Consider the following 26,225-nt stretch of genomic DNA (forward strand, 5'->3'; position numbering starts at 1 on the left):
TGTTTAGTTACAATGGGTTCTGATGGCATGTTACGATTTACATACCAGCCACCTGGAGGATTTGCCGAATAAACACCTTGAAGACAAGGTTGGAACAAAAAAAAATGTACGATCTTTCATCTTCTGAATCTCCTTCTATAAACGCTTTTTAACACGTAGTGTGACCTGTTTAGTCTTAGACATGTTCTGATTCAACTTACAACAAAAAACATCTGTCAATTTTTCACTCTGGCAAACTTTGAAAAGTTAGAAGTCAGTGGTGCGTAGAATCAAAGAAAGACGTCCTTGACATTTTTTTTGTTGTTGACACACTTTTTTTCTTGATAATAAATGGAAATGAACTATCTCATATCTACTAGGCTTGACTTAACTTAGCACAAATCTGAAAGAAGGTGTTTAAATGAGAGTGTAGGCATTGAATGTGAAGAGATAACAAGCGCAGAGCCACCAAAAAATGTCAACTTACCAGTTCTACCACCTGTAAATTGGTCGATTGGTCATCTTTGGAGAATGCATGGTTTGGTGTGAAAATTATTCACTGTAATCTAGGTACTTAATTCAAATTTGCTTCGTAGAAGTCTATTTCCTGTTTCTCCTCAAGTGAAGTGAAAGAACATCGTTTCAGTTCGAATTACGGCTATATTTGATAGACGGTGCATACTTTGACCTCTATAGGTATATCTACCTGTAATGTCATCGAAACTATAATTATTTCCAAGTGGGGCGTAATTTTGTAAATGAAGGAAGGGCAAAAGATCGAAGTGGACCTAACCAAGCCGAAAGATTCAAGAATGACAACTGAAGGTTACTGACTGAAGAGACCGTCAGCTATAACGGTTCCGCAGCTGAATGACCATATAACATGATCCGTTCAGTTTTGGGTTCTAACCGGTGGTAATATTCAAACATGGATCCCGAGTACTTCAGCGATAATCGATTGTCCCTTGTGGCCAACGAAAACTGCAAAATCAGAGCCTGCAAGCCGCCGAGAATCGAAGAATTCCCACCGGATCTATTCACACAAGAGCAGAGATATTACGGAGGAGTAGCATTTCATTTTTTGATCTGCCTCCACATCTTCTGCGCTCTTACGGTGGTTTGTGATGACTATTTTGTTTCATCGCTAACTCGCATCACGAAATGCTTGAAGCTAAAGCCAGACGTGGCTGGCGCAACTTTCATGGCGGTTGGAAGTTCAGCTCCGACACTGTTCATCTCCATAATATCGACGTTTTTTACTGAGGGAGACATCGGTCTTGGGACTATTGTGGGCTCCACGATATTTAACACGCTGTTCATTATCGCCTTGTGTGGAATCGGGGCTGGCGTGACGATGCATCTTACCTGGTACCCAATCTTTAGGGATTCTATCATGTATATCTTAAGCGTGCTGATTCTTATGTTCTCGCTATACGACCGAAAAATCCACTGGTACGAAAGCGTGGCGCTTTTCGTTGCTTATACATTGTACATTATCGTGATGTACTTCAATGATTCTCTGGAAGAGTGGGCTCAGGAAATGAAAGAAAAAATAACGAAGAAAAAGGAAGAGAAAGAAAGCAAAAGAATAGAAATAGAATACGAAGAAGTTCAGGATATAAATGAAAGTACTGAAAATCTGCATGAATCTGAAGAGACTGAAAATCGGTTGAAGCTGCCTAAAGGTTCAGTCTTTTCCAAGGCTTTGTGGATTTTCACTCTTCCCTCTATAATTTTGTTCTTTTTCACTATCCCAGACTGTCGTAAGAAGAAATGGCAAAAGTTCTATCTCCTGACATTTACTTCGTCGGCGATATGGATGGGCGGTCTGTCTTATGTTCTGGTGTGGATGGTATCCCTGGTTGGATACACTTATAATATCCCAGAGTGCGTCTTGGGCATGACGTTTCTCGCTGCAGGCAGCAGTCTCCCAGACGCCATTGCGAGCTTAGTAGTAGCCAAATTAGGAAGAGGCGATATGGCAGTTTCCAATTGCATTGGAAGTAACGTGTTTGATATGTTGTGCCTTGGCATAACTTGGCTGATCAAAACTACTATTATTTCTCCCAACACCGCGGTTTATATTCAAAGCGAGAATATATTTTTCACCAGTGGGATTTTAATAGCGAGCATTTTATGCACAATATTGTTGATAGTCTTAAACAAATGGAAACTTGATGAAAAACTGGGCGTTATTTTCCTTGTAATGTATTTACTTTTTCTCGGTATTGCTACTTTTATAGAAGTTTTGCCTTGTTGTTGAGAGCTGTATTTTTATGCTTATTTGGAGTCGGTGAAATTAGAGTGGCCTGGGAGAAATGCGTGAAGATTTCTAGTGACTATATATACACATGGGCATGGTAGCTTTATGAAGCGGGCCATTCAAATAAAAGCTGTTTGGCATTTTTTTCTTGCAGTAGAGTGTCAGTTATTGCCAACTTAATTTTCATTAATGACGTCAGTTGGATCTAGGGCTTTTCACCCCAGTTTCGGTGAAAGGTTATAATGCCTATAGACCCACTGCCTTGTCTCATAGAGAAACAGAAAGGTACGCAAACTTGGCGTTATCAACTAAAATTCCTACCCATAAACTAAGTCAGTACTAAGTAGCGTGCGCTACCATTTCTCTCTGGGATTTCCTTATACTATTTTAAAAAAGATTTCTTTTAAACGTATTCACGATACAGGCGTCATTTGAAGGAACTGGATGATAAATTAAAAGACTCCAAGATGACACAAAAGTTTCCCAGGAGAATAAGTGTACTTCATCACAGGAAGCGCCATTTCTTCAACTGCAGCAGCCATGCGATCATTGAAGTTCTTCAGTATCAAACAATCTTTTCATTGCAGCAGAGACGGGAAGGTGCAATAGTGATACACGGTCTTATTTGCCTGTATTGCTTTGGTGCATTAGCAATCTTGTGTGATCATTATTTCTGCGCATCTCTCGAGAAGATTTGCAAAAGGTAAGTCTTAAAGGGGTTATGTCACGTGGATATTGCTGCAGTTTAGGAAAATTCTGAGGTGATTACCTGCCTCGTACCCAGACGTCTCTCTCTCAATGAAAATGTGCGCGTAAAGGAAGGCAGGACGGAGACGACGGGCTTCACCTGCCGTCTGTACCCTTCCCATGGTACCTTGCGGTTTTTCATCAGTCACTCGCGTTTCGCGCTCGCCTCTACCATGCGAAAAACAAAGCGCCTGAGGAGGAGGCTGGGTCATTACTAAGTGCCTTTACCCATACACAAAATGCTACTATAGCGGTATGAAAACGATATGAAAAATTTCATTAGGAGCACTAACAATAATAAATGTTTGCTTTTGGCGATTTTTGCAGGCATCGCATTAAAACTTACTAAGGATGGCCCAACTTTTTCAAGTTTCAATCCATGTTCATCCTGTCCATCCGCTGCAACAGACGACAGGAAACAGTTTTGATGCCTAAATTAAGTTTTAAATAACAAAACTGGACCATTATTGTTTCAAAGGGTGAATTCGATTGATGCCAAAAAAGTTTCAGCTTTTTAAAAGGATAGCAAATGGCGTTACATAGGTCCTTTAATTGTCAAAGAATTCACTGCCGTGGCCAAACAAAATAGTTGGTTATTTAAGGCTTTGGAATTGACAAAATGCACACGACTCAGCTTGACTTTCAACGGCGTGTTTTTCGGAGATACACCATTGTCAGTAGTTCAGTACCTTCAGAATAATAACTGTGATTGCCATGTCTTACATCGTTCACTTAATTGCACCCTGCCAACTGCATCTCCTCGCCTTGCGTTGCGGAAGAAACTTCATGTCACTCAACCTAGGATTGCCATAAGGAAAGGGGGTGTTGTCGGCAGCCATTGCAAAAAAAAAAAAAGATTTTGCAGTGGAGCTTGTCCTAAACTGTGTATTGGACAAAAGAATGCCTTGCCAGGGTGATAGGAACCTGGAAATCAATCTTTTGTCTGTGATCCTTGAGATTTGGTCCCGTTATATGCTTCATCAAAATGGATCTTAGTGCCTCATTTCAGCCACAAAAGTGGCCTGATAAATAGTAGCAGTTTACCCCGATATTAAACTCTTTTTCTTATCTTCGGCAGGCTTCGTATCCCGACAGACGTCGCGGGCGCAACATTTATGGCAGCCGGTAGTTCCATGCCCACTCTGTTTATCGCCATTGCGTCGGTGTTCATGGGTGAAGGGGACATAGGCCTGGGTACTATAATTGGCTCGACTATGTTTAATATTCTTTTTATATCAGCGATCTGTGGATTGTGTTCTGGAATGGCCATAGCACTTCACACGTGGCCTCTACTCAGAGACTCCCTTGCCTACACTGTTCATCTAATAGCACTGCTGATTGCAATTGAAGATAATACTGTCCACTGGTATGAAGCAGCTGTTTTTCCCTTCTTGTATTGTGGGTATATCCTCATTATGTGCTACAACAAAAAACTGGAAGGTTTGTTTGAAAAATGTTGCCAACGATTTTGTGAGATTCGCAAGGGATTTGAAATGGTTCAGATGGACGACCCCGGGGAAAATGATAGCAAAAATTTAGGAGATGACAACACAACGGCAAAATCTGAACAAGATATTGAAGAAAACCCTGATACAGCTGGTCATAACAAGACGAAAGAAAGCCATGCGCTAGAAAGCCCGCCGTCACAAGTTCACGGTTTTTCTGCAAAATCCCCGTTGGAGATTCCCAAAAGCTCGTGTAGACTTGTTATCTGGATCATTATGCTGCCGATCCACGCAATTTTTTTCATTACGATGCCAGACTGCCGTAAAAAAGGATGGGAGAGTTGGTATCCAGTCACATTTGTAGTGTCAATAATATGGATGGCCATCATTTCTTACGTGTTAGTATGGACAGTTTCAGTAATAGGCGAGACGTTTGACATTCCTGAGTGTATCATGGGATTGACGCTTCTGGCTGCTGGATCGAGTGTCCCGGATGCAATGGCGAGTCTGGTTGTCGCCAAACATGGAATGGGTGACATGGCACTCGCCAACTGTGTGGGTAGTAACATATTTGACATCCTTTGTCTAGGATTGCCATGGTTTCTGGCCGCGACAGTTGTTCACCCAGGCAGCGTGGTCTTAATCCACAGTGGTCACATAGTTTACACATCGTTGTGTCTTTTTGGAACGGTTTTAGTGACGTTGATCGTCATACATCTAAACAACTGGTACTTAGACAAGCGTGGGGGATGCATTCTTTTGATCATCTACCTCATTTTCTTAACAGTTGCTGTTATTCTTGAAGCCCTGCCACGGGGGAATGCGCCCAAGTTAAGCCCCCATCACCCAAGCCACCTCCCAAAAAAGGGTTTGGGACACCACAGGAACGGTCACCTGACTCACTTGAAAAAAGTTACGTGACAAAGGCATGGTAAATAGGCTTCATTAAATTACTGTTCAGAAATCGTCAACCAATGCTCTGACCAATGTTGAAAATCTGGGTGCGAAAAAAAATTTACCTGTAAAAACGAGAATACATCTCGCCGCTCTCAACGCCTAAAAGAGCTAAAGGCCATGAAAGACCAAGTTCTCAACTTAATCAACTTTTTTAGTCATCTTTTTATGTTTACTCTGGTTTATTTTGTGTTGTTGTTCCTAAAGGTACTGTTTCGAAATATGCCATTATTTGAAAAAGGTATACAATACATTAATATCTTCAGATGTAAATTACATATTATTGCAGTATGTATAAGCTTGTCTATTTTGACTTACAAGGTATAATTGGAGAAAAACGTGGAGGTTAGGTAGGTCAATTTATTTAAAAAGGCATTTTCCATCACTCCTTTTGGCAACGTCAACAACAAAATACATGAAAAGAGTACGGTGAAGCGGACAAAATACAAATATTTCACATACTTTCTTATATATATCTTTTGCACTTAATTATATTGTATATACAAAATAAAGTTCTGATTATTGCATTCTGTTTCTAACTTAATTCAATTTGATTACTTTCATTTTTAAAGCTGGTGGAGATTACGTCCTTGCACCTCAATTATACTAGTAAGAGAGACACGTACAAACTGTGGCTTAAATTAATACTGCAAGGACTAATCAAATAACGTAAAAAGACTTGTCAAGTTACGATATTTCGACTGATCAATACATGTACCAGTTTTCACCAGGTTTATCAGGACAAATCAGGGATTTACAGAAATTTATATGTAGATTTCTGCAAATCGTAATTTGTCCTCACTAATCTGAAGAAGGCTGGAATTTGACACTTGAAAATATCGAAACGCAAATATTTTAACGTTACTTAATCGGTCCCTGTAGCAGTCGTTTTGACAGATTGTTCGACATATTTTCATCAATTTCGACTGTTCACGATCCTTTTTGACCCAACTACGAGCCTCGTTGATTGTGCGCGGATTTAACAATGGTTTTAGCCCTAAACTTGGCACATAGTTTGATTGTTGGAAGTATCCATCATTATTTTCCTCGACAAATTTTAATCAAGTGTAGGTTAGATTAAGATCGAGATTAAGATTAAGTGAAGCCCTGAAATAAAGAAGTACCTGCGTTACGAAAGGTGGTATGTTATTGACGATATGTTCCATACACTTTACAGTAATTAAGGTGAAGAAAGTCATTTGCGTCATTTGCGAGGTTTTACTATTGAGACGTTCGTTGCATTGTAAGCGTGAAAATATCTCCACCTCACTTCGACTGTAGAGGAGAAACAGAAGTGACTTGGTGATATCCACTGCATGTCAACAAAAGTGAACAAATCACCGACCAAACAAGCTTCGAGGTAAGACCCGACAAAGATGAGTCCGTGAATTATGAAGCAAGAATTGTGTCACATGTACGAAGCAACAGAGGTAAAGACGAGTTGCTGTCTTTGTGCCATCTAGAATAAGAAACAACAGTCCGTCGTTAAATATTGATAAAACAAACCGCCTATCTCTAAGCTTTTCTACACACCTCGGATCGTGAAAATGTTCTTTTAATTTTCATTTCTTAACTGCATCGCTTAGTGGAGGATTGGGTGCTTGGGGACGCGACAAAACAAAGAACGGCTGCCAAGGAGACTACAATAGGCGACAAACTTGTTGCGACACTGTCCTCAAATGGGGTAATCTCGGAGAACAAAACAATCCACACCCATTCAAACCTCCATTCAAAGCTGGGTTTACGATGTTTCCTACAGGTAGCTCAAATGGGCTGCCTGTAGCCCGTATATGTATTTTCCGCTTTTGAAGTCGCAAAACGTCAAAAAGGTCCTGTAGGACAAATTGCCTCAATTTATTTTGTCGTCAGTTGTAGTTGCTCAAGAACAAGAAGAAAAGGTTTCGAAAAATTCATTGTATAAGCGGACTGACGATGAACCAGATGTCGGTGAAGCGGACCAAGAAAACTGGAAAGAATCCAGAAACAACCATTGTTGGAATGGTTCTACTACAATAACATTCATTTACCTTCCGCTATAAACTTCGGAATCCGGGCTGAGTATCACAGGTGCCACACTGGACAGAGAGAATTACAAAAAGTGAAAAACGTGATATTAAGCGATCCTTGACAACAAGAACCACGGCATTATAAAATGTCATAGGGAATTTGTTTTTTTTAAAAAAAGTGTCACAGCAGGGTAAAACGCTTTCAGAACTAATTCTCATATTACATCATCCTTGTTAAGGTACTGTCAAACCGTGGTGTACCGAAGCCATTCAAAACCGCTAACTGTAGATGTTTAGTTCAATTGGTTGGGTATCACAGTTCGGAGCGGTTGGCCTGCGTCCAAATCCCAGCCGAATTGGCATTCAGAAGCTTAAAATGACTGCGAGGGACAAGTATGGATGCATAGCCTTTGTTTTGCATCTGCCAATGATTAGACATTCAAGTCTTCTGGAATAAGAGAGAAAAACCGTAGGGTCTATCGCACAGAGGTTTTATGACCTGACTCTTGTGGGACGTAAAAACACTAGAGACGTAACAATCCCTGACAGTGACCACCCGTACTGTCTCATGGGCTGTGGGGATGGGTAAGGAAGGTACCTCGTGAGTCCCGTTCGTACCCACCCCTGGTCTGTGCCTAGTAAAGCTGATACAAAAGTGAGTTTACGCAACAGGACGGCAGAAAGAAAAGGACGGCAAAACGCTTGTGTGTGACACACTTCTGGTCTTTTAAAAAGAACTGGTTAAAGGAAGATGCGTTTTAGAGAACTTATTGTCACACTTGTCTCACAAGGTTTGCTGTCTTCTTTCATCTCTCATCCGGCTGCGTAAGTTCACTAATAACAAGGTGCTCGGTTGAACAAAAAGTATCCATGGACTTATGAGGATTTGATATCCATTTTGAGGCTGGGCGCGAGATTGGGTTGGCGGTGCGTCGAATGACGCTATATAACTGTTTAGTCAGTAGGATCACTTCTTTTACTGGTGCAGGCAGGGGGGACAGCAAAAACTTGCAAGCCACCTGTTAAGAAGACATCCTTGGTACATCAACGTCTTAAGGAATTCTGTAATAGTGAAGATTTATTGCATTTCTGAAACTAGCATTGCAGTTTGAAACACAGCACCAGTGCGCTATGTTTGTTGACTTTCATGCTGCCCCTCCAAACGATCCGAAGAAGCTTTGTGGTCGTATTTTGAACCCAGTTTTTCACTCGTTTAGAACATGACGAATTCGTCCCCTAAACAGTAACACAGGATTTCCCGCCGTAAGTCAACAAAACACTGACCCATCCTCTCGCGTAGTCTCCGAATGTTACGGTAAAATTTATGGAAAGGACCCTAGACAATAATATATCTACCAAATATTTCCAGGCTTGGGCACTTTGTTATACAAGGGGTGCACTGCAGAGTAAAAAGATCTTACTTGGGAAGTTTAAGGAGGTTTATTAATTCCTGAGCTCGCATCAGTAAATCTGGATAACACTCTGGGTCAGAAAGAAGCTCCTACAAGGAAGAAAGAAGAAGAATTACCGTCGCGAGCTCATGCCCACATAAATGCCACATTGATTTGTAAGGATCAATTTTGTGGTCAAATTAATAAAACTGTAAGTAAATAAATCTTCACTTACACAAATAAAACAAATAACTTACTGGTTTCTGCCGCACAACTTTACTCAAGCACAGAATAGCTCTTTGAATAACATCCTGACATCTTGAAGCAAGCTACAAGAAAGAGCAAAATAGCAATAGTTACGCAGAATGTTTAACGTACAAAATATCACAATTTCGCTTGAAATTCCCTTTTATATCATTACTGCTTAACCATACAAAATTATGTCAACTGATTTTTGAAGAGTTTTTTCCCATGATTCTCCTTAGCCTTCCCTTTGAACGTTCCCTCAGGTCTGTTGTCCGCTGAGGCAACAGATATCAGAGAAATTTTACGTGAACTCCTCCAGCAGGCTGATATTTTTCTTATTTCTACCAATACTATGGCTAAAAGTAGAAAATTAGTCCTTTTTGTTTAATAAGTTTAATAACCTCACAGGCTTTTCCTTTCGTTCCCTTTTAGCTGGCGAGGTCGTTAATCACGTTACTAATCGTCGAGTCCCTCAGTGTAAGACGTTATCAGGTTGTGTTTCGAATGGTGAAGACATTTTCCTAAGTTTACCAACAGGTCATATGAAATCCCCAAATTATTCCCTAAAACCTCTGTCGTCATTATCTCTATAGTAACCTTGCACCTTGCAAAACCTACTCATCTTCTCATTTCAGGTTCGAACTTTTTAAGAACAATTCTTGTTTCGCTCGTTTGTTTAAACTTGTTCCTGGGTGGCAGTTCTGAAACTAAAAGCCTTCACGAAACTAAAATTACAGGAGGCAAATACATGAAGCTAGATTTTGCGTTCTGAGGCCGTAATATGAGCTTTAACATGGTAGAGAATATGACAGTCCTATTGCAAGTCCTATTGGGTGGATATATTTAAAAACTATTCACCAAAACGCCAATAAGGCTTTAGCAGAGCACGAAGCGAGGTTATATGATACCATTTCCTAAACCGTATCTTAAGCTCAGCAGTGTTTTCCATAAGTTAAACGTCAGAACCAAAACAGTAGAATCTTCCGGGTTTCAAACTACCGATTGCCATTTGAACCAAAACTGAAGAAAATTCTATTGTCAATCAAACACAATAATTTCCCCCATTTTTCCCCAACATATAGAGATGCTAATGTATGCTTTCTCAGATGAGATTTTTCATCATACCTTATTTTCTTTCAAATGCGACTACCTCATTGAGAAAAGGTATTAATAGCAAGTTTCAGCCTGTTGAATATTTAGAAATAACTTATGACCTGTTGAAAACGTTTTCACTATGCCAGTATATTAAGGAACGTTTCAACCGTAAATTCAATTTAGCTTAAAAAGGTGACCTGGTAAGTACAGTCTATTTTTCCATTTATTTCGTCCTTTTGTGGTTTCGAATTAGATGTACAAGTTTTCCTTCTCACCCCGATTTTGTTTGAGAGAAGGAGGCGGACGTACACAGGCTAAATGATAGCAAACAAAAACCAATCTTCTTTCTTTTTAGCTCTAAAGAAGACCGTCATTTAAAGCACAGAGGAACTGCCCAGGCTGTCACGATCGCAGTTCTTGTCTCGACGTACCTTCTAATCACAAATCGTGTTCAAAAAGCCGTCAAGTTATGTAAGGAAAATTTATTTCTTGTTAAGACAAGACAATGGAAAATATGAAGGAGTTTACCAGTTGGTACAAGATAGCAACATATCTACAAATGCTTGCGATGTGCGAGCCTATGAAGCTTACGGAGGATAATAGGCATGCAATAAAACTTGACAAAAAGCGTCTCATAATTTATAGAGGTCCTAGCCAGAGAGTATTAGAAGAAGAAGTAGCATTTCTCCTGGCGCGATTATACAGATTAAACAAGTATAATTATAATGGAGCAATTGAGCTTTGCACAAAAGCAATAAGAATCGCGATAGAAACTAAAGAAAAAAGGTTGGAACGCGAATGCTATGTAAAGCTAGGAAGTATTTTTCAGTCTTTAGGTGTATATGTCAAGTCTATAGAATACCACGAAAAAGCACTTGCAATCGCAGAGGAAATTGGCGACAAGGAAAGAGAGGTCGCATACTATGAAATACTAGTAGGAGACTTCCTGTCTCTCGGAGAAAAAGCAAAGGCTAAAGAATACCAACAAAAAGCACTTGTAACCGCAGAAAAAATTGGCGACAAGGAAACAAAAGCCAAATGCTATCAAAACCTCGGAAACAGCATTCGTTCTATAGGTGAACATATCAAGGCCATGGAATGTTACGAAAAAGCACTTGCAATCGCCGAAGAAATTGGCGACGAGAGAACAAAAGCTGAATGCTACGGAAACCTGGGAATAGTCTTTGAGTCTCTTGGTAAACATGTCAAGGCTAAAGAGTATCACGAAAAAGGACTTGCAGCCGACAACACAGAAGCCCATTACTATGGAAATCTAGGAAGCAGCTTTCAGTCCATCAGTGAATATGTCAAGGCTATAGAATATCAAGAAAAAGCACTTGCAATCGCAGAAAAAATTGGCGACATGAAAATAAAGGCTGCATGCTATGGAAACATAGGAAGAGTCTTTGAGTGCCGCGGTGAACATGTACAGGCGACAGAATATTACCAAAAAGCACTTGCAATCGCAGAAAAAATTGGCGACAAGAATATAGAGGCCGCGTTCTATGAAGACTTAGGTATGGCCTTTCGCAATGTCAGTGAGTGTGCTAAGGCTAAAGACTGTCTTGAAAGAGCGATCGTAATTTGTGCAGAGGCTGGAAAAGTGGAAAAAGAGATAGAACTTCACTTGCTTATTTCGCTTTGCATGATTGAAGCCGGCAACATACCTAAAGCTGAAACACATTTCTTTGCTTGCCTTTGTGCGGGAGAGTTTCTTCGAGGTTTCCTGAAAGATCACGACCAATTCAAGATATCGATTCTTGACAGGTTCGGAAGATACTTCCGAAAGATCAGTCATTTGATTTGCCTTGCGGGACACCCAAACCTAGGTCTTCACATAGAGGAGATTGGACGAGGCAGAGCCCTGGCAGACTTAATGACTGCCCAGTACCCTTCAAAATTAGAAATACTATCCAGTCCAGAACAATGGGTTGGTATTGAAAGGATAGTGAAGAGAGAACACAATTGTGCCTTCCTTTACATTTCGTACTTCGAGAAATTTTTAAAATTGTGGGTTATTAAGGCACACAACCAATTATTTATCCGGAAAATGAATGTAAATGACTGTTTTGCTGGTAATGGACCAGAAAGCAAAGTGGCTGACGTTTTTGGCACTGAAGTCTTTAGAGAGACACTTTGTTTAGCTCCAGAGCAGTGCGAAGATCGATCCTGGTTTCCTTCAAATGTTGCCCCCGAGCAGACGCGCAAGTCATCTCAAGGACATAGCCTCACAGGGTGCCGCCTTGTAGAGGAGGATGAACACGAACAGCAGCCCATCCCAACTCTTGCAGATGGCTACAAAATGATCATCACTCCAGTCACTGACTTGCTTGATAAAACCGAACTGATCATTGTTCCCGATCGCTTGTTTTTCAAAGTTCCATTCGCAGCGTTAAAGGACGAAAGAGGAAAGTATTTATCAGAGTCCTTCAGAATTCGAATCGTTCCCTCTTTGTCGACTCTCAAGATCATTCAGGACAGTCCAGCAGACTATCACAGTCAGACTGGTGCACTGATAGTGGGGGATCCTGAGGTTGGTAAGGTGTTGTACAAGGGAAATCTTCAGCCGGTATCGAGGCTGCCTTTTGCAAGTGAGGAAGCAGAGATGGTTGGAGAACTGCTAGGTACCAAACCTCTGTTAGGAAAGCAAGCCACAAAGGAGACGGTTCTCCAAAGTATGCGTTCAGTAAGTCTCATACATTTCGCTGCGCATGGTGATGCGGAAAGAGGAGAAATTGTTCTTGCTCCTCCACCCAGCATTGGTAGGAAATCTCAAGAAGAAGACTACTTGTTGACCATGGCGGACATCTCACAAATTCGGCTGCGAGCCAAACTGGTAGTCCTTAGCTGTTGTCACAGTGCAAAAGGACAAATCAGAACAGAGGGAGTGGTTGGAATTGCTCGGGCGTTTTTAGGATCCGGTGCACGCTCAGTGTTGGTGGCACTGTGGGCCATACAAGACGAAGCAACAAAGCAGTTCATGAGTCGTTTCTACGAACACCTTGTAGATGGTGAAAGTGCTAGTGAATCTCTTCACCAGGCCATGAAGTGGATGAGAGAAAACGGATTCTCCAAGGTGCAGCAATGGGCACCTTTCATGCTGGTTGGAGATAACGTGACATTGGATTTTCATAAGTTAAGGTTAGTAGAAACTTATTGAAATCTTGGGTTTGAGACAAAAATGGTCGAGTCCCGGCTCATCAAGAGTATCCAGGGTGTCCGCTAAATATGGATAAAGGGGTTAGATTATACAGAAACTGAGGTGTTGAGTCGGTTGGGGAGTGAAATACGGGTTTATTAACTGATTTGATAGATAAGTCAATTGACCCAGCACAGTACAGAGATTTCAAAGCTTCCGCTTCGTTGTTCTTAGCTCAGTAGATAAAACCAAATTTTTGAGCTTAATATGGAGTTCGCTGAAATACAAAATACAAGTTCACTGTGAAGGAGAGGCTTGAAAACGGAAAGACAGAAAGGCGTGTTCAAATAAGAAAGGTCGACGATTATTAATGTTCTTCTGTTTTTTATCTTTCAGAGAAGCAAGCGATGAAACACACGCGAAATCTCCGATAGAAACCAAGTCAACAGAGTGACTGGCGAATATAAACTTTCTTTGGGACAAACCTTCAGTCGATAAAGTGATTACACTAACAGTTAACTATGATAAATATATTTTTGTGTCTAATTTTATAATTATCAGTTATGGCAAACTCTTAGATCACCTATCAAACTAGCTAATCAAGAACTAATCAAAACCAAGTTGTGGTACCTTCTTACCCTTGCACTAGTATTTAAAAAGCTTTGAATTTTTTTTCGGAGTTTTTTTCTCCAGTAGTCGCCAAGACGCTCTCAGAGTTGGAAAAAAAAATCATGAAAGCTGTATCGAGATAGTTTAGGATGAATGTTTCTTGATTAACCTGCCAAATCTGGAACTGCTTAAGCTTAGGACATAGAAATTCAGTAACCGTAGGAGAATGAAAGAATAATTATAGAAATATCATGAGAAAGCAGCAGGAATTTTTATCATTTTATAGCTGGATTTTCTTGTATATATTGGTTAGTCATAGCATTAGCTCTTAATTGTTATTTTAGATATGGCCACTCTTTTACTAGTTTTTGTTACTCTTCCATGTTAACTTCTTTATACATAATAAAGAGTATCATATCATTATTATTATTATTTGTTTATTATTATTATTGTCACAAATATATCGAAAACTAACCAATCCAAACCGCCAAATGTCTAGAGTAAACGAAGAACAAGTAAAATAATCACGACCTCATACATTGCTATAACAACTACGATGTCAACATAACCCTGGTCATAACAAATAGACCTTTCCCGTATTCAGCTCCAGTGAAGCGACAATGAAACGAGGTGACGGTTTGGGTCGACAATTTAATGAATGTCATTGTATTTTGTCACTAATATCCACACACAATGCAATTTGTAATATATCGTCGACCCAAACCTAGACCTCCCTGGGGGATCATTACTTTGTTGTGGTCAGGGGGCTTGTGTACCTCAGTGACCCGGAGAGCTGTGCCAGTGGGAGCTTAGATCCTGGCAGGGCCACCCGGACAAGTCGAAAGGTATAGAGGTCAGACGAAAAGTGATCCACCAGCCCTCTAAGGTTGAGGGTTGGGTACTGGGCTAACATTCCAGTCCCGTAGAAAGTCTTTTGTTACGGAAACAGCAAAAGAAGGAACCAAAACAACCGGAATGGGATGTAATGGGCTTCAAGAGGAAGCTGGCCCAGAAGAGACAGGTGTGGAGAACCTTCCTTGCTGCCCTTTATGCCTTCATGTCTTGCAAACCTAACCCATCATATTTCCAGTTTCGAAGTTTAAGAGCACCAGTTTTCTTTCGCCTGTTTGTTTAACCTTGTTTGCCTCATGGAAACCCGGAAGGCAGCTGAAACTAAACCCGATCGAAACAAAAAAATACACCAAGCAAATATATTACCGGTAGTTGGAGCAAAATTTTAGATTCTAAAGGCATAAAATGAGCTTGAACCAAAAAAGGGGACATGAAGGTATTTTTGCGTAAAGAGGGCATAATCAATAACTATTTACCATAACATCAAGGAGGCCATGGCCGTGCACAAGATGAGGCTATTTTCTAGCATATCCTGTACCATTTAACCTTAGCGCAGCAAGTGGTTTCGATAAGTTAAACGTCAGAACTAAAACAGTAGAATCTTGTGGTTTTCAAACCTTCGATTGCTTGAACCAAAACTGAAAAATATCCCATTCTCAAGCAAATACTTTAATTTCACCCTACCATATAGGGATTCCAGTGTATGCGTACTCAGATTAGAGTTTTCATCATGGTTTATTTTCGTTCAAACGTGACTGTGTACCTTAGAGAGAAAACGTAACAATAGCACGTTTCAGCTCGTTCAATATCAAGAAATAAAGGATGACCTCTTGAAAGTATTTTCACTATGTTGGTATATTAAGGGAAGTTTCAACGGTAAATTCAGTTTTCTAAGTAACGTAAAAAGACGACCTGGTAAGTACAGTTTATTTTTCTCTTTATTATGTTTATCGGCTTGTGTTCGTTTTCTTGTGACCGTGTGATAAAAAACAGCAACAGACTACAGAAAAACTGGATCGTCATAGGACTACCTCATTCGGTAGAGCGCTTGACTTCTGAGCGGGAAGTCGCAAGTTCAATCTCTGGGGCCGGGCCAATACTCGGGTTCTTAGAATAACTGAGAGATGAACGTACTGCCTTTGCTTAGCTTGTTCACCAGCTTTTTTAAATGTGAAGTATTGATTTTATTGAATTCTTCGAAATAAAACGGTTTAGTTTCTCAGTAATCAGTACTCAGTGGTCCCATTATTAATTTCACGACGAAAAGCTAGCAAACATAGTGAAGCCACTAATGAACTGGCGAACACTACTTCACTTGACTCACAAGTTTATTACTCTGTTTCACCGTAAGCCAATCGTGCTGAAAAGGCAAGCGCGACACAAATTTCTAGGACTACAGGAAAACGCAAGCGAAAAAAATACGGAAAAAAAGACTAACAAAATAGGAATTCTGGATGCACTTCTCTTAGCAATCTTACCGGTGTGCTCTTAACGCCATGGAAACGACGTGCAACTGAACCGTAGTATATGGAGACTCGCAACTAAAAGGCCTTTGTATATTTTCGCTTTGACACTCTGCAAATCCACAAAAAGAAGAGAGATGACAATTTAACGCTGATAATCATTTACAACTTTGAGTTAGCGAAAGAGTTTGAAGAAAGGTTTAAAATTAAAACAAAGAAATCTTTATTCATGACTGCCACATTTCTGAATTTTCTCGTTGTTTATGTTTTTTCTCGTCCTTCTTAGCTCTAAAAAGACTGTCATGTACAGCAAAGAAGAATTTGTCCAGGCCATCAAGATTGCATATCGTGTTTCGTCGTACCTTTTAAGAACAAATCGTGTTCAAAACGCCATCGAATTATGTAAGGAAAATTTGTTTCTTGTTAACCACAAGTTACTGGAAAGTGAAAAGGAGTTTGTCATTCGGTGCAAGATGATGATTCATATACAAATGTTTCTGGGGTACAAACACACTAAGGAACACAGCAATGCAATCGAAATTGGCAGAAAGATTATTGCCGCTTCTCGAAACACTGGCCAGAGAGATTTAGAAGGAGAAATGACCATTTTTGTGGCCCAATTATATAGACACCAGTGCGATTATAATGAAGCAACAGAGCTTTACACCAAAGCACTAAGCATCGCGACACAAACTGGGAACAAAGAAATGGAAGGACTTTGCTACATAAACTTAGGAAACATCTTTCAGTGTCTGGGTGTATGTGCCAAGGCTACAGAGTATCACGAAAAAGCGCTTGCAATCGCACAGGAAAATGGCAACAGAGAAACAGAGGTCACATGCTATGGAAACCTCGTACGTACGTTTGCGTCCTTTGGAGAATATGTCAAGGCTAAAGAATATCAAGAAAAAGCACTTGTAGTCGTAGAAAAGAATGGCAATTGGAAAGAAAAAGCTGCATGCTAAGGAAACCTAGGAAGAATCTCTTTCTCTCTCTGTGAGTATGCCAAAGCTAAAGAATATCAAGAAAAAACACTCGCAATTGCAGAAAAAGTTGGCGACAGGAAAACAAAAGCCGAATGCTATTTAGACCTAGGAAATATCTTTCAGTCCCTTGGAGAATATTTCAGGGCTAATGAATATTACGAAAAAGCACTTGCAATCGCAGAAAAAATTAGCGACAGGAAAACAGAGGCTGCATGCTATGCAAACCTAGGAAGTATCTTTGAGTATGTTGGTGAATACGTCAACGCTAAAGAATATCAAGAAAAAGCACTTGTAGTCGTAGAAAAGAATGGCAATTGGAAAGAAAAAGCTGCATGCTATGGAAACCTAGGAAGAATCTCTTTCTCTCTCTGTGAGTATGCCAAAGCTAAAGAATATCAAGAAAAAACACTCGCAATTGCAGAAAAAGTTGGCGACAGGAAAACAAAAGCCGAATGCTATTTAGACCTAGGAAATATCTTTCAGTCCCTTGGAGAATATTTCAGGGCTAATGAATATTACGAAAAAGCACTTGCAATCGCAGAAAAAATTAGCGACAGGAAAACAGAGGCTGCATGCTATGCAAACCTAGGAAGTATCTTTGAGTATGTTGGTGAATACGTCAAGGCTAAAGAATATCAAGAAAAAGCACTTGCAATCGCAGAAAAAAATAGCGACAGGAAAACAGAGGCTGCATGCTATGCAAACCTAGGAAGTATCTTTGAGAATGTTGGTGAATACGTCGAGGCTAAAGAATATCAAGAAAAATCACTTGCAATCGCCAAAACCATTGGCGACAAGAAAACAGAGGCTATATGCTATGCAAACCTAGGAAGTATCTTCGTGTCTGTTGGTGAATACGTCAGGGCTAAAGAATATCAAGAGAAAACACTTGAAATCGCAGAAAAAATTGGCGACTGGAAAACAAAAGCTACATGCTTTTTAAGGCTTGGAAGTATATTTCAGACTCTCGGTGAATATGTTAAGGCTAAAGAATATCAAGAAAAGGCACTTGTTATCGCAAAAAAAATTGGCGACAAGGAAACAGAAGCTGCATGCTATAGAAATCTGGAGAAAAACTCTTACTCTCTCTGTGAGTATGTAAAAGCTAAAGAATATTACGAAAAAACAGTTGCAATTGCAGATAAAATTGCCAGCAAGGGAACAGAAGCTGCATGGCGTGTACGCCAAGGAAGACTTTTTCTTTCACTCGGTGAATTTGTGAAGGCTAAAGACTGTCTTGAAAGAGCGCTCGCATTGCACAGAGAGACAGGGGAAATAAAAAGAGAGCCGCTACTTCACTTGCTTATTTCACTTTGTTTGATGAATGCTGGTAACATGCCTGAAGCTAAATCTCATCTCTTTGCTTGCATTAGTAAGGGAGAGGTAATTCGACGTTTTCTGAAAGATCATGAACAATTCAAGATATCGTATTTTGACAAGGTTGGTTTTCTTTATCGAATTATCAGTCTTGTGCTTTGCTTTAGGGGGAATCCTCGTGAGAGTCTTTACGCGGAGGAGATTGGACGAGCAAGAGCCCTGGCAGACCTAATGTCAAGCCAGTACTCAATAGAAAACGAAATATCGGTCCATACACAGGCACAGGCGCCGGCTGGTATTGAAAAGATCATGAAAACACAAAATAACTGTGCTTGCCTTTACATTTCATACTTTGAAAAATTTATCAACCTGTTTGTTATCAAAGCAGACAAAGAATTACTTTTGCGATCAACAATCGTGAAATTCTGTTTCGCTGGGTCAGAAAGCAGAGTGTCTGACATTTTTTACACCGAAAAATTCAGAGAGGTACATTGCTTAGCTCCAGGTCAGTGCGAGGATCGATCCTGGCTTCCTTCAAATGTTCGCTCCGAGCAGACGCGCAAGTCATCTCAAGGAAATAGCCTCACGGGGTGCCGCCCTGTAGAAGAGGATGAAGACGAACAGCAGCCCATCCTTACTCTTGCAGATGGCTACAGAATGATCATCGCTCCTGTAGCCGACTTTCTTGATAAACCTGAAATCATCATTGTCCCTGATCGCTTGTTCTTCCGAGTTCCATTTGCAGCGTTAAAGGACGAAAGAGGAAAGTATTTATCAGAGTCTTGCAGGATTCGAATCGTTCCCTCTTTGGCGACTCTCAAGCTCATTCAGGACAGTCCAGCAGACTATCACAGTCAGACTGGTGCACTGATAGTGGGGGATCCTGAGGTTGGTGAGGTGTTGTACAAGGGAAATCTTCAGCACGTATCAAGGCTGCCTTTTGCAAGCGAGGAAGCAGAGATGGTCGGAGATTTGCTGGATATACAACCCCTTCTAGGAGAGCAAGCAACAAAGGAGACGATACTCCAAAGCATACATTCAGTAAGTCTCATACATTTCGCTGCCCATGGTGATGCGGAACGAGGAGAAATTGTTCTTGCTCCTCCACCCTTCATTGATAGAAAACCTGAAGAAGAAGACTACTTGTTGACCATGGCAGACATCTCAAAAATTCGGCTGCGAGCCAGATTGGTAGTCCTTAGCTGTTGTCACAGTGCACAAGGACAGATCAAAACGGAGGGGGTGGTTGGAATTGCTCGCGCGTTTTTAGGATCTGGTGCACGTTCAGTGTTGGTGGCACTGTGGGCCATACAAGACGAAGCAACAAAACAGTTCATGGGTCGTTTCTACGAACACCTTGTTCGTGGAGAAAGTGCCAGTGAATCTCTTCACCAAGCCATGAAGTGGATGAGAGAAAACGGATTCTCTGATGTGGAGCAGTGGGCACCTTTTATGCTGGTTGGAGATAATGTGACATTGGATTTTCAAAAGTTGCGGTAAGTAGAAACATATTTTTTCTGAGTTGATAAAAGTGGTCGTTTGGGAGGCGAAATACAGGTTTTATTAAATGAAATGATAAGTCAATTGGCCCAGCACAGTGCAGAGATGCCAAAGCTTTCGTTTCGTTGCTTGCACATCAGTAGATAAAACCCAATGTTTGGGCTTAATATGGAGTTCGCTACAATACAAAATACAAGGTCACTGTGAAGGAGAGGCTTGTAAAGAGGAAAGGCAGAAAGGCGAGTTGGAATGAGAAAGATCTATTAATACAGTGTTCTCCCTAAATTTTAGCTCAGCAAGTAAGGGAACATTCATGGCCGGTAAGGCAAAAAATATGCCCCAGAGGTGCAATTTCCTAAGGGGGGAGGGGGACGGGGTGGGAGAGTGGAGTGAGAGACATGGCCTCACCCTAAGAGGAGCAAAGTTCTTTGAAACGTCATTCACTCATTTTTTAGACCTATTTTACGCAAATCGGCCGTTGATATCTTTACACAACAATTTAAAACGAATTTGATCCAATAATTTTATTCTGTATTCACTGTTCTTTTTCGAAAACGCGTGGCCCATAAAAAGAAAAGTTGTGTATACTTTATCAGTGCCAGATCCAGACCTTGAGATGGGGCGAGGGGCGCGGTCTCCAAAAACTTTTTTTCGGCCCACAATTTTAGTTAACCTTCAAGCGGTTGCGGGTGGTAAATTTTACCAGTTACTGCCTGATAAGAAGAACACTGATTAATAATGTTTTCCTGTCTTTTATCTTTTAGAGAAGCAAGTCATGAAACACGCTCTAAATCTCAGATCGAAACCAAGTTAGTGGAGTGACTGGCGAATAAGAACTTTCTTTAGGACAAGCCCTTAGTCGATAAAATGAACAATAACGATTAACTATGATATATATATATATCTTTGTGTCTAATTGTGTCTAATTCTGTAAATAACAGTTCGGGCAACATCTCGGATCACCTATCAAATTAGCTAATCAAGAACTATTTGAAACTAAGGGAAGGTGCAGAGTCAAGACGGCGTCTAAGTTTTAAAATGTTTTGAATGAAGGAGTCAGGACTTTAAAAGACGCTTTAGAAAACTAAAACACACGAAAGAGCACATAAAAAAGGAATCTAAGAGGTATTTCCTCCACAATTCATAAACTGGGTGAACTTACGCCATATGCTCTGAAAGTTTCAGTAAGTGGAGTTTATTTTTTGCTTCAAAAACGTTATTGCAGATATAAAAGGTATTACAATGTACTCCAAAACAAGACAGTAAATATATAAATAAATAAATTACACTACTAGCACCAGTAACAAAAAGAAAATTAATTAGAGAGTGAAACTTGTTAATTCCGTGCCCTTTGGATTGAGATATACATTTATGTACAATTAACTTGCCTTTAACAAAGTCAAAAAACGGGTCAATGTTCGGGGTTTTCTGTACGAATCTCTGAGTAAAGACGTGCCTCTTTCCCAGGAGAATGAAATAATTGAAATTAGGGTTTCTTTGTTTTCTGGATTGTAATCATAGAGAATGTTTAATTCATCTACAAGGTAACCGTCTCCGCTTTGATGATTCCACCAAGAGATTATCTTTGCCCAGAAACTGTTAATTTCAGCACAATTGACTAGCTTACGGGCAAGTGTTTCTAAAGAGTTACAATGAACACCCACTCTAAGCTGTCAAAAGCTTTTTCGAAGTCTATAAAAAGGGCGATGCCTTCTTGATTTTGCTCTGCTGTAAAATGTGGAAGATCTGATATCACCCGGATTTTTTCTCCCATAAAACTTCCTTCACTATAACCAGTTTGTGCGTCACCTATGATTGCTGGGTGGACTTTTTTCAAGGCAAGAGCTTTGGTGGCAATTTTGTAATGTACATTCAAGAAAGAGATGGGCCGCCAACTCTTGAGCAACGATAAATTTTTAAGTGGAGTTTTCGATTTACGGATACAATAAACATGTCAAAATCCCACAACTATGAGCGTAATTTGTCTCCCATGATATTAATAGGCGATCAAATGGCACACCCGTGAAATTAGCGAATAATTTCACTTGCGTTTTGTCCAAATCGTGATTATTTTCCCGAGCCTTAATTAGAATTGGAACAAAACGCGTGTGATTTCAGGAAATAATTTCACTCGTCACCATTTAATTACAGATACACTTACCTCCCTGATAAAGCTAGACGAGCCACGTTAGGGGACAACACGTTCTCCTCACCATTTACATGTAGATATTAGGAGGAAAATTTATGTTTCCAGCTCTTACCTTTGCCAAAGTTGTCATTAAAACTGAAACCAGTCGTCCACTGAACGAGACCTGAAATTTCATGCAGCGCAAAAATGGATTACTGCCCTTTAAAACGATACCGTTGCTGCCTCGGTTATCAAGTGGGCTAATCTGGATACTAGTCAAGGGTAGAACACGTGTGCTTTACATGTCAAATGAATCACGTGAACTACGGGTAAAAGAGATCAAAGCGTTTTAGTTTTCCCACGAAAAAAGCCCCAAAATCTGGTGCCAAATTTGTGAGGTCTTTCTACCAGAAATACATCAAGATTTCCAAAACTCCCCTCCAAATGGATTTTTACGCTGTTTAAACCTATCACGTTAATTTCAGTTTTCGCTATTTTGTTGACAAAATATAACTTAGGAGGGCTTATCTATACATTAAGGCTTACATGGAGTATCCTCCTTGCTTAGAATATCTGAAATGAATCGTATCTGGACTGAAGATGACAAAAATGAAAGTGGATATGATACTCACTGTTGAGTGAACAACCTAGTAAGCAGTTGAACCTAAAAAAATGTACTTTATTCCTTTGTTGTTGATTTGATGAACGAAAACCCCGTGAGACGAAAAGATCTAGGCAATAACGGTCATTAGCCACAATATTTTTTGTTAAAGCTCTCCAAGGCTTATTATAACAACAGAGACACAAGGTAAACAAAACGAAGGTAAATTGAATCTTCCTTTACCTTTCCTGGCGCAGTTTGCAATACCACTTCATAAGTTAAGGCTTCAAATGCCTGGGAAAAGTTTAAAATACATAAGAAAGTTTTAAACGCGGTGGAGATGTGAGTAAATACAAAAACAAAGGAGCGTTTCCACATGAAGTCACGGCGGCCGTATTGGTGTTCCAAAACATTGAAACTCTTTTCTCGTTTAAACGCTTTCTTTTATTTCAACAAATTTCGATAGATGCTGACCACGAGCTAGCCTGCGAGGAAGCTCTCCTATTTGGGCGAGCGAAGCAAGCCTCGCGAGAACAATCTGCCCCTCGCGGCTTCGCCGCTCGCTCGCCTAAATAGGAGAGCTTGCTCGCAGGCTAGCCACGAGCGTGAGAACGGTCTTTAGTTAACATTTTATTAGCAAGCGTGTCCTAGAAAAAATAATAAAACAAACAAATATTTCCTCAAACAAGAGCACATTCATTAATCTCAACAATTTAAAGGCAAGGATATGAGCAAGGTTGACCAACGTGCTAATGCATCTTCTCATGTGGGATCCAGTTTTCGTCGCAACTACTGAGCCACCCGTTAGCGTGGATGGGCATGATCCTGGCCAAAGGCTCAAGCAACAAGAAGGCCTAGCTTTAATAACATAAGGCCAATATTTTGATCGCGGAAAGCGAAAAATGCAACTCTTTAAAAGGTACGTCAAAGTTGAGTACTTTTTCAAATTCTCAGTTCGATGTGACGGGAAATGGTGGAAGTAAGTAAGGAAAGAGAAAAAGATTGAAACATAAATAAATGGTCAGGAAAAGAAGCTTACCTCAAAATACTGTACAATATTTTGAACTGTACATCCATTGTCATGTGCAGGGGACGCATATTCTCCTATGACCCAAACCTGCCGGCAAGACAAGAAATTCACACAAGTTTGAGCCTTGTTTTCCGACATTATAACTCTAGGTTCTTAACAAATGTGAAAATTGAATGAAATTAGAATAACAAAACATTTGTTTTGTGGAGCAAACATAACTCCAAAGCTCTAGGTGTAAAACGAGAACAGATGAATTTCGTCAACAGGGAGTTGAACTCAACACTTTTCCATTACGAGGCTATAGTTACATTGTACCACGACCTACCACCAGCACTCATATAGGTCACGTGCCCAGGGCAAATCTCATGATCAAGTCTACCTTAGTCAACTGGTAGCCAATAATTTCTGGACCTTTCTAAACGAAATGACAAATGGTAAGCACTCCAGACAGGGTTGCTCGATGGATGAATGAAGGGTTTAGTTAATAAATAAAATGTAGTGTTGCGGAGGCGGTTACAAATTAATTAAAACAGCTCAATTCATAAAACGAACTGTTTTTGCTCCAAAGATAGCTGCTTGCTTTAACACAGGGTTAAGCCTAAACACGCGTTCAAGAAACTAAACCAAACTTTTAACGCTGCATAGGTTAGCAGTAACCGGTAGACATTCGAGGAACTCGGGCCGAATTGATTACCACCACAGCATGCAATGAAAACAACGCGTCCACGATTTTCCTTAGTAATAGTACACCTTACAACACCTGAACGTGTCCAAAAGATAATGTATTCTTCTTACTAAGTGAACAAAAAAGTCTTCTTTGTTTGGTCCTAGGTTTTTCAGGCCGCTTATAAAGTCCATGATATCTTGTTGATACTTGACAATCAGGTTTGGATATTTCTGACAAAGTTGAACCAACCTCTCCGATAATAATCTAAAAAATACAACAAACATTTTTCCAACAATAAGAAAAAATAAACTGACCAACAGCTTTTTTCCTGTGGTGGTTAAGCAACCTCTCCATTTGGGAGAGTCGCGAGAATTCACGCGAGAGCCGCGCGCGAAAGGAGACGCGAGTAAGCTAGGTCGCATGTTCCCTCGTGGCTCATTTTGCCATAATTGGAGAGCTTGTTCGCAGGTTATGGTTAAGCTTGAGGTTTAACCCACTTTACACAACACCACAGTGAAACAATAAAACCCGTAATAAAACCCGTGTTTTAAACCCTAACTAATTAAGAACCTGATAGGCTACAACTTGGGGATTTGGACCCCCAATTTATGTGACCCGGTTGAGCCTTTACGTCATGCATGTTCTTTTATAATTTGGAAAATTAGGAAATTAAAAAACAATAGTCAGACGAGTTTGAATCAGTTAAAACTCAGGGGACATTGATAAGGATGTTTGTTTGCTCAGAGCTTGATTGTATTGTACATAATGAAAAGTTAATTATCATTAAAGAAGGGAAGACACCCATTTTGTCTTCGGCAAACAGATCAATCTATTTTACCCGTTCACACCTAGGATCACTGACACTCCAACTTTTAAGTCTTCAGATGAAATCCTATGGTGAGGCCATTCAAATGAATCCTCTTCAGCAGTACTTTCACATGGTACTATTTATTTAGTATGTAGTTCTAACTTTTGAGTCTGTGGATGAAATCCTATGGTGTCACCATTCCACTGAAACCTCTTCAGCAGTACTTTCACATGGTACTATTTATTTAGTATGTAGTTCTAACTTTTGAGTCTGTGGATGAAATCCTATGGTGTCACCATTCCACTGAAACCTCTTCAGCAGTACTTTCACATGGTACTATTTATTTAGTATGCAGTTCTAACTTTTGAGTCTGTGGATGAAATGCTATGCTGTTACCATTCAAATGAAACGTCTTTGGCAGAATGTTGGCGTAGTACTGGTTATTTCTTTGGATTTTCCACAAAGTAATATTAATATTTTAGTGATTGTTTTCTTTGGCAGCACCATTATGTGTGATAGAGTTAAAACCCAATCAACCTAAATTCTTCTTAGAAACACTACAATTTTTAAAACCTTGTGAGGCTAAGACAGAAAGTATTGGATGTTAAATACGGGTTTTTACTGAGACGTCATGAACCCACAGCCACAAAGGTTGGGAGCAAACACAAGCTTGCTCCCGCTATTGTACATACTCGTGAATCTCCTGTTGGTAATGTTGTACGGGATACAGCAGTCCTACTCTCTCCAGTATTACGGGTACCATGCGACTTACAGTCTCCTCATCGGCTTCTTCAAGAACGGTGGAAAACATAACGCTGAAACAAACGGGACAAAAATAAGTCCATATGGTGGCATGGATTTACGGTATGGTATTGGTTAAGTGTGATAGTAATGGGTGTAACGACTGGCTTCATTCACTTCTAAGCAAGTGCTGACTACGTTGAAAACATTATCTCAATTCAGGTAAATAACAAGGAGGCACTGGTGTGCAGTGTTGTG

At 40.1% G+C, this 26,225-nt stretch overlaps 4 protein-coding genes and 1 pseudogene across 4 annotated transcripts in view; 4 read left to right on the plus strand and 1 right to left on the minus strand.

Annotated features, from left to right (window-relative positions):
• The first annotated feature begins 534 nt into the window (after positions 1-534).
• Positions 535-2,277, plus strand: LOC140942259 (sodium/potassium/calcium exchanger 5 pseudogene; annotated as a pseudogene).
• Positions 2,278-2,430: 153 nt separating this feature from the next.
• On the plus strand, positions 2,431-5,501 carry LOC140941633 (sodium/potassium/calcium exchanger 5-like). Its single transcript, XM_073390654.1, has 2 exons — positions 2,431-2,945; positions 4,068-5,501. Exons 1-2 carry the CDS (start codon positions 2,710-2,712, stop codon positions 5,353-5,355), a joined length of 1,524 nt encoding a protein of 507 aa, XP_073246755.1. The 5' UTR covers positions 2,431-2,709; the 3' UTR covers positions 5,356-5,501.
• A 427-nt stretch (positions 5,502-5,928) lies between these two features.
• Positions 5,929-26,225, minus strand: part of LOC140941000 (AP-5 complex subunit zeta-1-like) — a 39,336-nt gene continuing 19,039 nt past the window's right edge. Inside the window, exons 17-25 of the mRNA XM_073389953.1 lie at positions 25,919-26,041; positions 24,547-24,682; positions 23,761-23,838; positions 22,965-23,015; positions 22,254-22,304; positions 9,043-9,114; positions 8,816-8,895; positions 7,416-7,463; positions 5,929-6,847 (exon numbers count right to left, since the gene is read on the minus strand). Coding sequence (XP_073246054.1) covers positions 6,778-6,847; positions 7,416-7,463; positions 8,816-8,895; positions 9,043-9,114; positions 22,254-22,304; positions 22,965-23,015; positions 23,761-23,838; positions 24,547-24,682; positions 25,919-26,041 — 709 coding nt within the window. The 3' untranslated portion in view covers positions 5,929-6,777. The remainder of the gene's footprint in view (positions 6,848-7,415; positions 7,464-8,815; positions 8,896-9,042; positions 9,115-22,253; positions 22,305-22,964; positions 23,016-23,760; positions 23,839-24,546; positions 24,683-25,918; positions 26,042-26,225) is intronic.
• LOC140941105 (tetratricopeptide repeat protein 28-like) lies at positions 12,314-14,488 on the plus strand. Its single transcript, XM_073390068.1, has 2 exons — positions 12,314-13,267; positions 13,662-14,488. Exons 1-2 carry the CDS (start codon positions 12,429-12,431, stop codon positions 13,717-13,719), a joined length of 897 nt encoding a protein of 298 aa, XP_073246169.1. The 5' UTR covers positions 12,314-12,428; the 3' UTR covers positions 13,720-14,488.
• LOC140940602 (uncharacterized) lies at positions 16,492-19,992 on the plus strand. The gene is made up of 2 exons (XM_073389599.1): positions 16,492-17,125; positions 17,237-19,992. The coding sequence occupies exons 1-2, from the start codon at positions 16,492-16,494 to the stop codon at positions 19,990-19,992; spliced, it is 3,390 nt and encodes a 1,129-aa protein (XP_073245700.1).

Source organism: Porites lutea, chromosome 6 (assembly GCF_958299795.1).
Source record: "Porites lutea chromosome 6, jaPorLute2.1, whole genome shotgun sequence".
Classification (NCBI taxonomy): domain Eukaryota; kingdom Metazoa; phylum Cnidaria; class Anthozoa; order Scleractinia; family Poritidae; genus Porites; species Porites lutea.

What these genes read in the sequence shown, in the direction of transcription:
- LOC140941633 (XM_073390654.1), top strand. Translation starts at nt 2,710, where the DNA reads ATGACACAAAAGTTTCCCAGGAGAATAAGTGTACTTCATCACAGGAAG. An exon ending in CTCGAGAAGATTTGCAAAAG is followed by an intron (nt 2,946 to 4,067) that starts GTAAGTCTTAAA and finishes TATCTTCGGCAG; the next exon opens with GCTTCGTATCCCGACAGACG.
- LOC140941105 (XM_073390068.1), top strand. Translation starts at nt 12,429, where the DNA reads ATGATCATCACTCCAGTCACTGACTTGCTTGATAAAACCGAACTGATC. An exon ending in TTGGATTTTCATAAGTTAAG is followed by an intron (nt 13,268 to 13,661) that starts GTTAGTAGAAAC and finishes TTTATCTTTCAG; the next exon opens with AGAAGCAAGCGATGAAACAC.
- LOC140940602 (XM_073389599.1), top strand. Translation starts at nt 16,492, where the DNA reads ATGTACAGCAAAGAAGAATTTGTCCAGGCCATCAAGATTGCATATCGT. An exon ending in TGTAGTCGTAGAAAAGAATG is followed by an intron (nt 17,126 to 17,236) that starts GCAATTGGAAAG and finishes TCGCAATTGCAG; the next exon opens with AAAAAGTTGGCGACAGGAAA.